At 44.2% G+C, this 15,535-nt stretch overlaps 1 protein-coding gene across 1 annotated transcript in view; it reads right to left on the bottom strand.

Moving 5' to 3' along the window:
- Positions 1-15,535, bottom strand: part of PIGL (phosphatidylinositol glycan anchor biosynthesis class L) — a 64,050-nt gene that overhangs the window by 8,637 nt on the left and 39,878 nt on the right. The window contains exons 3-4 of the mRNA XM_086763211.1: positions 13,245-13,335; positions 6,499-6,566 (exon numbers count right to left, since the gene is read on the bottom strand). Of these exons, the coding sequence (XP_086619337.1) occupies positions 6,499-6,566; positions 13,245-13,335 (159 nt within the window). The remainder of the gene's footprint in view (positions 1-6,498; positions 6,567-13,244; positions 13,336-15,535) is intronic.

Here is a 15,535-nt window from a genome sequence, read left to right on the forward strand (position 1 = left end):
TGTCTGTTCTGGGTGTGCTGCTCTGCCATAGAGGGACCTTCAAAGCACTAACTGACAGCAAGTTAAAAGATGTAAAGAGTTACTCCCAGAGTGAACTAATAACAACCATTCCTGGCCACTAGAAAAAGAAGCAAGGAGAGATCCAGTTCATATGGAAATCCTTCAGCAGGAGCAGAGAGCATCTTCAGCAGGGAAGGGAAGTTTGATTCAGCAGCAAAATAAGGAGTTTGTGCTTGTATAAAGGTTCAGGGAGGCACAAATTGTATTTTGCTTAGTGAAAGGTCCTCAAGGCTGCTGCCAGGCAGACCTGACACTGATCTCGAAGAACAGGCATGAAGAAACTGATTCTCTCCTTATCCTTTTTGTTCTGAGCCAAATGCTTCAGTACTCAGCCAGGCTCAGCGCAGAGCTATGGGAATGGGCTCCACCCAGCTCCAGTGCTGCAGAGGAATTACAGCCTTGCTCATTTGTATTTCTCAGGCAAGAGATGGCAATGAACTGTGGTTGCAGAGAGAGAGAAACACAAACCTCTACCTCCTGCACATGTTCATAAAACTAGCCAATCCTCTCCCAAATCAATCTTCTCGCTCCCATCTCCACCCTGCTGGAGCTGTCTCCGCGGGATACTTCCAAGTAGGGGAGAGGTTGCAGCTCTCTGTTGTTGCCATTTTGGGAATGTTGTTTTATAGATTGGGCTTGCTGTGGTTTGGATGAAATGAAAGAGTTTGGCATAAAATCTCAAAAAGCAAATAGGCTCTTTTTCAGGAGCTTTTTCCATGCGTTTTTTTTTGTTTTTTTTTTTTTTCAGAAAGACTTTTTATAAATTCTTTTTAATCATAAAGTGATCTAAGGTGGCTTGTTCCCACCCACCCACCAAGTGCCAGAGGCCAGCTGATTACAGGGCACCTCTCATGACACCCTCTTTATTACGCCTCTGGTAGGTTCAGATCCATTTGAAGGCGAGTGAGACCCTCTGCAATGAAGAGCTTAAAAAGGCTGCGAGACGTCTGAAGGCATGCACCATTTCTGCAGTGCAAGGGCTCAGCACCAGCTCCTTCCTCAAGGACCAGCTGCTTTGAAAGCTATTGCTGTGTGTAGCTATTAGCTACATCTGCCCAGCAGAAAAGCTGAAATGGTCCAACAACCCTCATCCTGCAAACTGCAGGGCTGAGCTAGCTCCCAAATTCCCTGTCTTTATTCAGTCATCCTCAAGGAAAGATGTCAGCAAAGAGGCACTGACCACTGATACCAGCCCGTGATGGCAAGAAAGAACAAGTCCAGATGGAGCTGAAACCTCAGTTTTGGGGAACACAGAACTCCGGGACAGAAGCAGGACTGATGCCCTGGTGGATGGGTTACAGCTCTGGTGATGTTCTGTTTGATGAGAAATTGTTCATTGAAATCAATGACTTCACTCTCCAAATAGTGTCCCGTGCCAAAGGCAAAACCCTTCCCTGAACTGACTGTGCTGGCTGCTGCAGAGCACTAGGGAAATACAATTTTGAAGAGCATGGCAAAGAATGGATGTCTTAAAGATGCATTGGGACTCCATTTAGGATCGTAACCTCTAATCTGCCCAATTAATCTGATGAAACAGATGTGAAGGAGGAAGAACAGCCAGTCCCCTAGGAATCACAGAGACATTAGAAGGATATACTTGCCAGATGTTGAATGTTTGCTCTCTGGAACGCCTCTTCCCTCCCTAACCGGACTTTCTGGCTCCATTTCTATGCACCCTGAACTACGCCATGTAGCAACATGCAGTTTGTAAAACACTGTTCAGGCACTCTGTACTCACATGGATTGCAGTGGCAGAAGATGACCTGTCAGTCAGAAAAAAGGTGTCAATTCAGAGATCTTCCAGGTGACAGAGCTGCTCTGTGGCTCTGTGCTTTGGTCCCTGCACTGTCTGGGAGAACAATGTGCAACACTTACGCTGCTAGCAGCCTAGGGACAGTGGGAAGGACATTCCTTAAGGCTGTTTCTTTGGAAAAAAAAACCCTTATTTGGGGGGGGATCCCTGCAATGCTGGTGCCCTGTGCTCAACTTTATCCTAATGGCTCTCAACAGTACCATGGAAGGGCACTGGGATGAATAAACTGAGTCAATTTAAGGAAGGAGGGAGCATAGGCAAAGGAATGATACAAAATCTAGGACAACATGCCCAGCTACGGCACGTGTGCCAGGCATGGGGTCAGAGTCCTCTGAGGGGAAGGGACAGACTCTCAAAGGGTAAACAGAGGAGGACAATTCTGCCTTGACCTTCTGGGGGCAGTGCAGGTGCAATCACAGGCACCACTCATAAGTTCCCCCTGGGACATTTAAGATCAGTAAAACAAAACACAAGAAGTGAGCTGGACTGTAACGGGACAGGCTGAAACATAAGATACCGGAACCCATTATTTCTTCAATGCTCTTATTTATTTTGCAGGGAAGTTAAAACTCCAGCAAGGGTTAAACAATCCGAAACAAACACATCACTGACACAGGAAATCCTTTTCCAAGATGGAGCAAATAATAACCAGTTTTGAAAAAAGGATTTTCTGGGAAAAGGCAAGGGAAATAAAAAATAGCATCCTGCTTTGAAAACATAAATGAGAAGCCACTTATTTGAAATACACAGGCTACTGCTGCTTAAAAGGAGTGAGGGATCAGAGTCCCATTCTACCCTCACACTGTAAGAAGGCATTAAATAAAAATGGTAGATGGGACACCATTTACTATTATCGAGCTAATCACCCAAACCCCAGCTTCTTTCCTGCTCAACACGTCCTTAAAGATCTGGCCTTGGAAATTCAGTACAAGCAGAACTGTACTTTGTAGGGATGTAATGCAGTTGGTGGCTTTTGAGAACTGCACCCACTGAATCTGTGGGATTTAGCTGGACAATGCACTGTTCATTGTTTCGATAGACTTATTTGAAACTGGCACTTAATCAATCCTCCTTTTTCAGGGAGCCTCAGTGCAACCCTTCTGCACAATGCTACGTCCCATGGCATTCATAAATGGGGCATTCAATAGCCAGGCTGTGACACGTAAGTGCAACAAGACATCGGTGGCACTCAAGCTGCATCATAATCAACCCAAGAGTGATAAGCACTAAGCTGCCAGAATATCACCTCTGCACAGTCTCATTTAAAACCTACCACCGAGTTGGCAAAAGTTAAGAAACATCCTGCAGGACTGAGAGGTGTTTTTCCAAATGGAATTGATGAGACTAGGCTCAGCTAATGATTCTTTGATGTAGCTTTTTATATGGCATCATTGATACAAGTTTTATGGATGCAGTTGCTATAACAACATAATGCACAGTGGTTAAATATAGCAGCTCCTCTTTTCCACTCAATTTGCTCTGCCCTAAGCAGACAAGAACTATTCTTTTCTGTTCTGGCTGGGGTGAAATGGATTTGATAGCCCACTGAAGAAAAGAACTGGTACAGTCCTTCCTCCCCCTCATAAAGACCATTCCTCTCCACCCTAAGCAAGCAAGCAAACAACAAAATTAACAGCCCCCCATTCGCTAGGCTACTGCACAAGAAGGCTTGTTTAAAACCAAAACGCACAATGACTCATGCAAAACTAAACCACCTCAGTATTACACGTGATCGCAGTGCAAACACTGTCATTTCAAAGTGCAGCAAGGGAGGTTCTCAAATATTCCTGTCACGTAGTACTTACCATGCTTATTGCTGTAGTGCCTAGTAAACTGACCAAATGCTGAGAGGGGAGTAAAGTGACCTTGATGTCACTCAAGACCTGTTCTTCCTTGCAGACATGGGTACGGGATCCAGCCACTCTTGGCCAGAGGGAAAGCTCCTATTTTGGGGGATAAGAGAGAATGATGTTGCCAAATCAAGATGATGAGGAAAGAAGCAGAGCTACAGAGGATTGCTTCCAATTCTCCCTTCTTTGCTATAGTGGGATTTTCTTGGTTTGAGTGTTGGTTTGGTTTTTTTCTTCCCATCTGGAAGCCAGAACTGAAATACTCCCAGGGGAGACTGAAATCAAATAGCAATTTGTGTTCCTCTCCCATCCTGGTTTTTTTTTCTTATTTTTCCCTTGCCGAAGAACAAATCCACCCTCAAACCTTGGCATTTCACAGTTCTTCCCAGTTCTGAAGCCTAGACACATAGCAGCAGCTGGACTCCCTGCAAGCTGTCAGGAGGAAAGTTGCTGCAAGGGGAAGGGCACATTTCTTCCGAGTAGCTCCTGCTCCTTTGAACGTAACCTCTGTTCCAGACACTAGAAAGAATATTTAGGCCCATAGCAGATAATACTGAGCATCTGTTCAGCTATGAGCAGTGTTGTTCCTTGAAGCTGTTCAATAATTTGCATCTCCTGAAGCAAGGAGCTGTGGGAGGGGTCACACGGCCTGTTCTACCCCTGCTCTTGCAGAAAGTAATCCCTTAGGCAGTGGGCACAAGTCTATCTCCCGCAAGTGGGGAGCAGCCAAAAGAGCTGAGGATCACTGCACCAGCCCTCTGCTTCAGCCTTTCCACTCAGAGCCACAGCAGAGGCAGAACTCTGCAGACCTTGTTTAAAGATAGTCAGTAAATACATTGTACACCATACCTGGAGGGAAAAGTTCATTTGCCTGTTTCTTGCCATGTCCCACTGGGGCCCCAGGGGCAGCAACCGCTGCTCTGCAAAGCCCTGCTGGCAGGGAGGTACGTGAGAAGCCGCAGCACGCGCTCCCAGCGCTGCCCGTACTAGCCATAGCCAATATGGAAAAACTCATCAGGGCAGTGAAAATCAGGAGTGATACAGTCACGCTCTACTTCCTCCACGACACAAACTGAAAAATAATGAGGGCAAGCAAGCCACTAAAAATAAACTTAACCTTTCAGTGGCCACAGCATCACTCCTGCCCACATGCAGATGACTGGGCTACCATGCTTATTTCTGCTGATTCAGGACTCAAAAAAGAACAAGACACAAACCAGCCCTTAGCTAATGAGAGCTGCTTATACTCTGGTGTCCCTATCAGCGTGTATCTCATCAGCTCAAGACAACGTTCTGCTGTAGGCTGAGGACTAACGCAAAGGTCTGGGTTCAAGAGGCCTGCAGATAATGAATACTTCCTAGTAACATACTCTGGGATGAAAAGAGGGCTAACGTCCCCACTGAACATACAGGAAATCTAAAGCATGAAGGTGGGAAAGTGATTTCTGCAGAGCCACAAAGTGAGACAACTGTAGAGCTGGGACCGAACTTGAGAGTTTTCCTTAAGTTTCTCATACATAATTCAGCTGCTAGCTTGTTTTCCCTCTATCTCTTCAGGATGGAGAGGGACACCTAACAACCCGCCCTCCGTTCCTATTTGCAGGCCGTACAGCAATTGCCTGAACAAACACTGAGGTCCAGGCAGCTGGAAGCTCTCTTGTTCCTCCGTGGCAATGGTGTGAGCATCGATCATGAACCTGTTCCTCACTCACTCCTCAAATAACATTGTGCAGGAAAGCATCTCCCTTCTTAGCCCAAACACACACACTCTGCTTTAACTCCACTCCCTTTCCTTCTGCTAGGATATTTCAGAAGTTGCTGGGAAAAGCCATGATCCCCTCTGACACTGAATTCCAGCCACCAGATAACATCAAAAACTTTCAGCATCTTCCCAGAGGAGCTTGGTAGGTCACAGTACGGGTTCTGTGGCACTGCAGCTTTCTCTAAGCAAGTGAGAAAGGCAAATCACTGATGTTGTTAGCAAGGAGAGCCAGAGAGTTATTTGAATTGCACAGATGATTCAGAAAACAAATGGGTGCTAAAAATACAAGATATACTTGCAAAGAGTTCTTCTCATGCCTGGAAAAGGCAGGGGCAGCTCTGGAGATCTCCCTAGGACACACTGAGGTCTGAATGAGCAGAGGGTTAAAATAAAACACAGTGGCTGTCTTGCCAGCAAAATTTGGGTGATTTTAATACAAGGGATTTTTGTGTAGCAATCTTCCCATATCACAGCACAGAGACAGAGGTTCTCAGAATGTAAAGAATAAAGTGGTGAAGGAACAAATTGACTTACAAAGAGAAGTAAATAGGAAAAGATCCAGTGAAAGAGCAACATCCTTGGGTCTGAGAGGTACATTAGGTACCTAGACAGGATGGCAACCATCCTCTGGAACAATGGTGCAGAACTTTCCAAAATCCAGCTACCACCAGCTCAGGCATCAGCTACTCACACGCTCTCCTCAAACCAGAAGTGCAAAGTGATCTGTGGCATATTTTAGCGGGATCAAGAACAGGAAGAGCAAAAGAGGGCCCCGTGAAAGGCAGACTGGCAAAGCACCAGCAGATGGAATAATAAAAGATGCTGTAGGTCATTTAGAGAGCTGTGATAGCTTCTCCAAACAGTATCATGTCCCAAAGCCTGGCATTCAGTTCTATCAGTGAAGTTAATACTGCTCTTGGCTTTAGCTATTTTTCTTCTGCTCACACACAAACACCGCATTCACGCTGTAACGCTACAGTGAGGCATTCAGTGAAGTGTGCAGAACACTGTACCTTAAAGCAGTGTAAAGAGAAATATGGTTAGCATGACCACTCACTCCTCCTGCATCAAAGGTTACCACCTGCAATAAAACCACAGAACAACAATCACTTCGAAGAAGGAGACCATGCAGTTTACCACCCTTGACATCAAACACAGCACTGTCCCAGCCCATTGTATCTAGAGAGTTGTTTTTGTGTTGCACAATGAGGCCTTGTGTGTGAACTCATGCTACAGAAATACCACTAAACAAACAAGACACTCTGGAACTAGATGACTACACAGTCTAACAGCTTGGACAACTGAAAGATGACAATTATCATGTTCCCACTGGCAGGATGCACTTGTTACTGATTACCCAGCCAAAAGGTTACTTTTAGAGTGATCTGTTGCAAACTTGTTCCTGACCCAAGAGGTCCAGCTCTATGAATCACTCTCTCCTGGATTTGAGAACATACTGGAATGCCTGCAGATTACAGGGTAGAACTACAGTTTGTTGTACTGTGAATCAGGACATATTGCTTTAACAGGATCAACACAACCAGGTACTGCTGTCCTGACTGTAACGAGGCTTCATCACAGGGTAGCACAGTGATAACCTGACACGAGAACACGCCTTTTTCAAGAATCAACTGACGGCACTTTTTGTACAACCAATTCAGACTTTTCACTGAATGAGAAGATCATATTGTTTATTGCTCCTCTGCAGGGAGAAATGGGAACTTCAAAAAGCAGAAGTAATGCGTGAACACAGCACTAACACGTCACCATCCAAAGCGCAGAATACCCTTGGCTCCCTGCCCTCAGGGTGAAGCACCACCCTAAGGGCTCACTCTGCACAGTACTGTGGAGAGGGTACTACAAGGCTCCTGCTTCCAACCTAGAAGACAAACTGGCAGCACAAAGTGTAGAGCAGATAGGGAATATATGCTGGTAGGCTTTCCAGATGGTCAAAGTGGCAGTCCTTGGACAGTCTAAAGTTAAGTTTTTGCTCTGGGAGAGGCCAGGCAGCAGAGCTCTCCACAGCTCCCTTCTCCATGACGAGGAAGAAATCATAACCTCCCTACATTTCACTCAATGTCTGTTTCCTTGCCAGCTTGTTCTCTGCTCGGGGAAGGAAATGCTACTGCCTTGCTTACTCACCTCAGCTCCCTTCTCAAATACTATTTTATACACAGGGCCTGAAGTACTGGGTTAAAGATCGAGGGAAGATCAAAAGCCTCCCTGCCCATCCCACAGCTTGCTACTCCACCCTCCAACAGGAGAGGCTCTCTCAAACACCGGGGATATTGTGTAAAGCCGGAGAGAGGAAACACGAAGACACTGATAATACTTCAAAACCACAGACTCCAGACAAGCCTGCTTATAAACCCATCCACTCAGTACAAGTCCACAGTTAGACTTTCCACTTTGGCCAGTGGCTGTAATAATGCCGCCACCCAGCAGCGGGGTTACTCACTGCTGGTAGGAAGTGGAGGAACCCAATTTGGTTTCGTTCAGGTACAAAGAAGCATTTTGTGGTCAACTCCTATTATATAAGGTTAAAAAATATGGCTTTGGCTTTGGTTGCTTTTGCTTTAATCAGCATTGCCTGAGAGGCTCTCTGCAGCGACTGCATGGTCTGGCATGGTGCTAAGCCCTCCCTAAAGAGATCAGCTTTTTGAGTAGCTCGCCTGGGAAAGACATTATTAAATTCAGTACAGCTCAGGGAACCAGCAGAGCACCCTGTATTTTGCAGATAAGAAAAAACATGCTCTGAAGTTACTCCTACCTAGAGTGGCATTTCCTAAGACGACAATGTACCCCACTCACTGCAGGTAGAATAAATTCCTATGCAGGTGAACAGTAGTGTGAGTCTGCTAAGAGCTGGATTTGCACTAAAGCTTTTTACTAAATGCGGACAGAGAGGGTTTGTCTCTTCAGCCCAATTATTTATTTCCATGTAACCTATACAAGCATAACATTTTTAAGAGTACTACCCTGCTGTCAAATGTGGTTGAAATTAGCCAATGAGCTCTAGAGTCTTTTGAAACATGCATGTGCACACACATAGAAATACAATTGCATTATTCTTGTTTCCTTAGGAAACCAAGCTAAAAACCCCAGGCAAGCCAAAACACACATTTTCCCACACATTTTCCCCTCTGTGGAGGGTACAAGAGAACAAACGAGAAGACTGAGATAAGAGACCACAGTAAGCAGACTACATAAGCTAATCATTATTTTGACAAAACTGGCTCAGGCCAACTGTGGGAGCACAAGGCTGGGTTAGGAAATATTCTTAACGTGGAAATTATCTGTTCAGAAACACCTTTGGAGGTTTTTCTTCTCCACATCTGTTTTGAAATAGGAGCTGCTGTTCTCAGTGCTGCTGGGCTTACGTAACATCTGAACTAGCTAAAGAGATTGCGTGGAGTTAATTTTCAATTGACGTTGGCTAATTTACTGTTAGGACATTTGCACTTGATTTGTCTGTCTCTTCAAATATACAAATTTCTAAGTACAATTTCCAAGGTACCTGCGTACTGACCTGGCCACGGCAGCATTCACTTTATCTGCAAAGAGGCCACCTTTGAAATATTTACGCTTCACCTTTTGAGATCCCTCCCAGCACACAGACTGGCTCTGACACAGTAGTGACGTCCCATCTGTCCAGTATGTAGCTTCTAGGTCTGTTGTCTAAACAGGGAACTGATTCCACAGCATCGCTGTGGTGCTCCTGACTTAAAGCAGGCAGCCAAAACATGTAAATATATTCCTCTGGCTTCAGGGATTCATTTTGTTGATAACAAATCTAAATTTCTTTCTCACATGCTGAAGATACTTTCACACGGGAGCATTTGCTTCTTCCACATAATGCAGCTGGCTGGTGTGCCTGCTTTAACACATAACCTGAACCAGGCTGATGATGAAATCAAGCGAACAGTCAGGGCAGGATGAGAAAACCTGAACATCTTGAAACTGGCTGGGTTAAAAACAGGCTTAGCCAGTTCTGGGAGGGAAAGCCTAGGATAGGAAATATACTTGATGTGGAAATTATTGCTCAATGAAATCTTTAGGGCAAGAGGGAGTTCCTTCCCCACACCTGTTCTGAAATGGGAGCCGCTGTCGTTGGTGTTGCTGGGTTTTCTTCTGGGTGACCTTGGTATTCAGGAAACGGAGCTTTCACTAGTGGAAGCCAGAGCAACAGCCAAGACAAACAGGTCCAGAAATCCCTTCCGGAGTGGGGAGAGCACAGAGGAAATTACTCAATTACTAGCACAAGAGAAAACTCCTGAGAGGTCTGGAGTCCATGCTCCCTCTACACACCATGTACATTGGAGGAAAAAAGCACTCAAAGCTGTGGGTCTCCCTCACTCTTTCTGGCATCATCCAGTGCTTCAAACAGAGCACACATCTGCTCAAGTAGACTGGTGGGGATAGAAAGGTCTCTTTCCTTTCTAAGAAGGGCTGTTCCATAAAATGCTATAGCAAGCAACTCTATTTCTAATGGCCTTCCTCTGAGCATTATTTCAGAGGCCTGACTTACACTTGCAGAGACCAGTGATACTCAAACTCCCTTTGAGTCTCTTGTGTGTTTGGAGATGTCTCTTGTTGCTACTAAACCAGAGAACTAAAGATTAAAAAAATGGGCAACGGGATGAAAAAGGAAAAATCCAATCACGATCAACATCCCAGTGTCCCCTGGGTTTGAGCTGCAACTGTGTAAGTCATGCACCAGCTCTTACTGGGCCTCCCAGTAAGGTACCCCAAAGCACACCTGAGGAGACTGCAATGTAAGTGAGGACGGGAGGAGAGGGATGCCAAAGTCTGTCCTAGCTCTGTTGCCTCCTCTAGAAAACTCCACATGCTGCACTCCATATCTGGTGTTCTGCAAAAGCATTTAAAATCCTCTACAAACATCACACATTCAAATGCTCTCGAATTTTAGGAGAGTGTGGAGGCTGAGATCCAAAACATCAGAGCTGAACTCACCCTCTCAAATATAAGCACCAGCTTGAATGCCATTTGTAGAAGGATCTGGCTTTCTAGGCTGATCTGGAGCTGACCCAAGACAACGGGCTCTTCCACAAACAGCTGTATGGATGATGTTTCCATCAGTCCGCAGTGGAAAGCAGCCTGTAAGAAGGTGCTATTGCTGAATTCTGGTCTTGGCACTGCATCTGCCCGAAACACAGTCTGAGTGCCGCCTCCTAATCCAAGCTCTACTATCACCAAGCCTGAGACCCTGAAGAGTAGGATTTTATAATCTAGAGCCTACCTGGGGCTCACACAATACTATGTAACCTTTTTTTTTTTTTTACACATCAAATACTTTCTAATCTGGATTGCGACAGACTAGCCTTGGCTGCCTCTCCCAGCAACACTGGGTTTTGCTTATAAATCCAGCAGGCAGGAAATAATTTCCAAAGTCCATAAATTAGTTTTGGCTTTGAGTACACCAACCGTTAATTTCTGCGTCTGCACTATTTATCGTAGAGCTTGGTTGAAGTATGTCCCTGCAGCTCTCAAATAGATTGAGTTACTCATGGACTTCCAGGGCAATTGAGGAAATGAGTAACTATGCAATGGAACACAACTATGCATAACATGGCGTGACTCCTTGCCGTGCAATCTTTCCTTTCAGACATGTTGGAATTGCAGCCTGCTTCTCCACTGCCAGATGACACACATGTTCTGTAAATAAAATGTACCATTGTCTATGCTACGACTATAGGGAGAACTGGGGAAAGTTTTCCCAGTGGGATAGCTAAAACAATCTAAAACAAGTCTTCCAATCATGTTCACTCCGTTGAGTTAGCTTGTTGTGTTTGAAACTCTGTTAGCTTGTTTTGCCAAGGCTCTTTCGAGGTGTTAAGTCAATTCTATCAATTTCAGCACTAGTGAAAAATAGACTCAGTTTACCTTGCAAGGCAAGGCCATTGTTTCAGGACAATGGAGATGCTCTAAGAGTGGCTAACACATTTTAAAACGCAGAATGCTGGACAAAGGTAATTAGGCGCTTGCCTTGCTGTTGTTGGCAAACTAGACCTGCTCCTAAATGAAAGGTATTATAGCAAACACCTGAGACCTGTGTCATTACTTGGGACACTTAAAATAATGCAAGTTTACAGATCAGTTCATTAACACCATCCCCAAGAAGCTGCTTCAGTGGCCTTTGGTACTGCTGACCCGTTCCGCTACAGCGATCTGTCCTCGCTGCTGCGCAGGGAAGTGCCGAGGGGAATGCAGTGAGCCCTGCCGCAGCGTTCCTAGGTACTACAGCTACACCCGACACCCGCAGCGCAGCAGGGACAGTACGAGCAACTGTGCGTGTTTCTTGCTTGGAAAACCCTGCACTTGATTTTTTCAGCTCACGCTATGTTAGTGGCAGACTCCTGCCTCCCCCAGCAAAAACAGCTTGAGTTTAATTTCCTCTGAGGCAAAAACCTAACCCTTTCTAACCATCTAGAGGAAGTTGTAGTGTTTTCAGAATTTCTGCTGGGATTCTGGTGCACTTGTCCTAGTGCCCATGAGAGTCACAAACATGCAGTACAAATCCTCTTGTGTTTCAGATTAGATTAAAACCTATCTATTCATGGGGCCAAAAGGCACAAAAGAGTCCAGGAAAACTGCATTTGTCTGCACAGCAACGAATTTCATGGAAAATTAGCCTCAGAATCAATACAAAGTTGGATGCAAGATGCTGGTTTTTTGTGCTCTTGGGGCTTTCATGCTACAGGAGATGTAGTTTCTTGTTTCGTGAATTGCTGAAAGGCTTTAAGAGTTTTGTGATTACGCTGCTAATCAGTGTGTGACAGTGACATGTCTGATCACAGCAAGTTCAACAGAAAAGAACAGAACACAACCTTTTTCATGCTTAGGCCCTTATTCCTGCTCTGAGGGGGAAAAAAAATACCCAAAATCTGTACCAGTGCTAGGAAATCTCCCTGGTTTAATATTCTTCAGTCCCAATCTATAACTCTGCTAATCTAGCCCTCTAACACAGGCCTGCCAATGTACTTCAAATCTAAGCCTAAATGTAAGCCTAAATCCCAGATAGGCTCTCTTCGTCAATGAAACCTAGGAACAGGGGCAAAAGAGTTGCTTTAAAATGTAGATAACATTTGAGGAGTTAGTAAAGCAGAATTCCTCCAGTGTTCATTTCTCACTGTAAAGCAAAGAAAGGTCCCCAGAGATGAAAGATACAGCCAAACTACACCATCATCCTTTTCCATACTTTTCAGTGGAGCAATTTTATTTGTTCTGAACTTCTAGCAGATTGTGAAGTGTTTGAAAGAGGATCAGAATGACCACGTCTTATTTGTCAAGGCATAGCAGCTGTACAAATACTCACAAATAGTCTTAACCTACAAAACACAAAATTGCTTTAAGGTATCATTTTAGACCTGAAATTCAGCTGGGGTTATTCAGCAATTAACGAAATCCAAGACCTACTACAGTGAAACTTCCTATTTCCAATAGAGTCTGCAGGTCTTAACCAATCTGAAGCTTTTACTTCAGTGAAGGCTGGTGGCACTACAACCCAAAAGAGGCTTCGTAAGATCTAGCTAGAGACGTGGATAAACATTATAAAGCAAATATTTCAAAATGAGTAAGTGCACTTTCTCGCTCTCCTAGGCTATTTCACAGAGACTCCAGAAGCAAAGTCCCAACTTTAAAGACTTCAAAGAAAGCTTTCAGAACAAAGGAAAAAGCCTACAACACTATCTCAAAAGTAATGTGGAAATTGCCTATGCTGTAGAAAGTTTCACATTACCAGGTTGATGTTATTGGCTTCTATATGCTTTAGCACAAAGGCGGCGAGGAGCTGTGTGTCCCATTCAACAGCAGGATTATCTGGAAGATCCCTGAAAATGAGAAATGCAATTAGTTACTTCACTGCTGAGAACTTTATAAAGACCATGCTAGAAAAGAGAGATCCTCTTATCAGAGAATTATATCAGGATAAATTTATTTACCATATAAAACCACTGAACCTTACTTAAGAGTCTTTCAGGCTTGTATATTGGAGGGTTGAACGGGAAACAGCAATTCCAACACCTTCCTCATAGATTTGCCAAGGTCTCCCTTTCTTCTTACCAGTAAGGCAGACTTTGACTGCTTTAAGCAACATCTATTTTGTTCAATTATTCTTGTTCTCTATTCATCCCAGCCAGATTTCTTTCTCTCTTTACTTAAAACTCCTTTTAAAACACATTCTCTTGAAAGACTTTCCAGTCATCATCTACTGGTGAATTACATATGAAAAGTTACAAGCAAACTCCTGCTCTCATTTATACAGGAAAAACCCACCAACCTCAACCAGAGGATGATAGGACCATAATTATATTACATGGGTTTGATAGTAGTTCTTCATCTGTTTATTTTACACTTTGCATACTAACTGGGTATTTTAGGTTGCAGGCTCCTAGGGGCAGGGACCATGAGCCAAATGCAACATAACACCAAGCAGCCAACAGAATTATTCCATATTTACACAACTGAGAGATGAATTTGACCCTCTAGTCATTATGTTTGAATAGTGCCAAGAAAACATTGCTTGCGAAGTTAAAAAGGTTATTAGTAACAATAGGATAACACACAGCTGCTTAAGACCAATAATGACATGTTAAACTGGTCTTTTTCTCAGACCTTTTCCATTCTCTGATAATCCGATAATTGCTGTGAGGTGGTTTAGCAGAAAAGTGACTACACAGTCTTTTCACACAGACATATAGGCTTGGATGTGAACCGATCCAGCTGTTTGCTGCAGAGCCAGGGGTGCTACTTCCCAATGCTCTTCGCGCCTTGCTGACTCCCCAGACAGCAAGGATGATAACATCTGCAACAAAGCAAGAGGAAAATGTCTCCTTGGCATATTCCAAAGTAACGCTTAGCCTGGGTCTTCATGAGAGCTCTTCTGGCCACAAATTTTCCCACTGCTGTTAACAGCAGTAGTAGAAGGAAGAGCCTAAAGTACAAGTTGATCATCAGCATTTTACCCGCTGTGTTATGTACTCCTGTTCAGCACAGGCTAAAATAACGTGCTGTTAGAAATCCCAGCAACAAGGGAAGGCACTTCTACATTGGTGTACGCATTCCAGCTATGGTCCCTGCAGTCGTATTAACAACAACAGAAATTGTTGTTGTTTGCAATTTCCTCTTGTATAGACAGCATCTTTGCCTGATGTATACAAGACACTTGGATTTCATCATAGGAAAGATTCTTTGGTACATCTGGTGGTTGTCTCAACAAACCTGCATCTCATCTGCTCAAGATAAAAACTTTTACATCTTATGTTTAAAGAGGAAGTGGCCCTGTTGACCCTGAAGTTATTACAAGTCCCACCACGTCACAGAAAGCTTTAAATGGAGCACATTTTAGAAATATGCCTCAACTAAAACATCCCAAGCAACAGGCACACGGAGCAGAGTAAGTGCAAGTCTAACAGCGCTTCAGTTGTCCGAACGGTACCTTTGAGGTTATGTCAAGGCTTAATCTGATAATATTAAAGTAGTAAATTAGCCTAAAAGTGATTCTTCACTAGCCACTTACAATGCAAATATCATTCCTCTTTTTGCACAGGGGTTAAACGGAGCTGTGGAGGAAGTGAGGAGTCCTATTAAAACAGGAGGGGTGCTCCAACAGTGAGAGGTCAGAAAAAAAAGTAGGGCTTGGAATTTATGATGTCCAGGAGGCTTTGGTGTCATAGCCACTGCGCTCAGCTTTATTGGGCTGTCTCCAAAACGGCTGCCGGTAGTGGAGCAGGTTTTAACTAGTTTAGACAGATAAAGATCACCCTCGTTCAATGGAAATGAACAGCTGGAGGCAATGGTTTAGAATCCCTGGAAACAAAACAATCTGAAGGCATGAGCAAATTAACTCCATGAACACTGAACTGATTAAGCAGGAATATTCTAAAAAAAAAAAAAAATCTGCTTCTACCCACTTACTGCAGCTGGGAGAGACCACTCACTCCCAGTAAGGAAAATGAATTATTTTTCTTGCATAATATCATTTGTCAGGCACCAAAGACAGAGACGCTGATCTTGCCAAACAAGACACAC

The sequence above is a fragment of the Chlamydotis macqueenii genome, chromosome 19, assembly GCF_036417535.1.
Source record: "Chlamydotis macqueenii isolate bChlMac1 chromosome 19, bChlMac1.mat, whole genome shotgun sequence".
Taxonomy (NCBI): Eukaryota; Metazoa; Chordata; class Aves; order Otidiformes; family Otididae; genus Chlamydotis; species Chlamydotis macqueenii.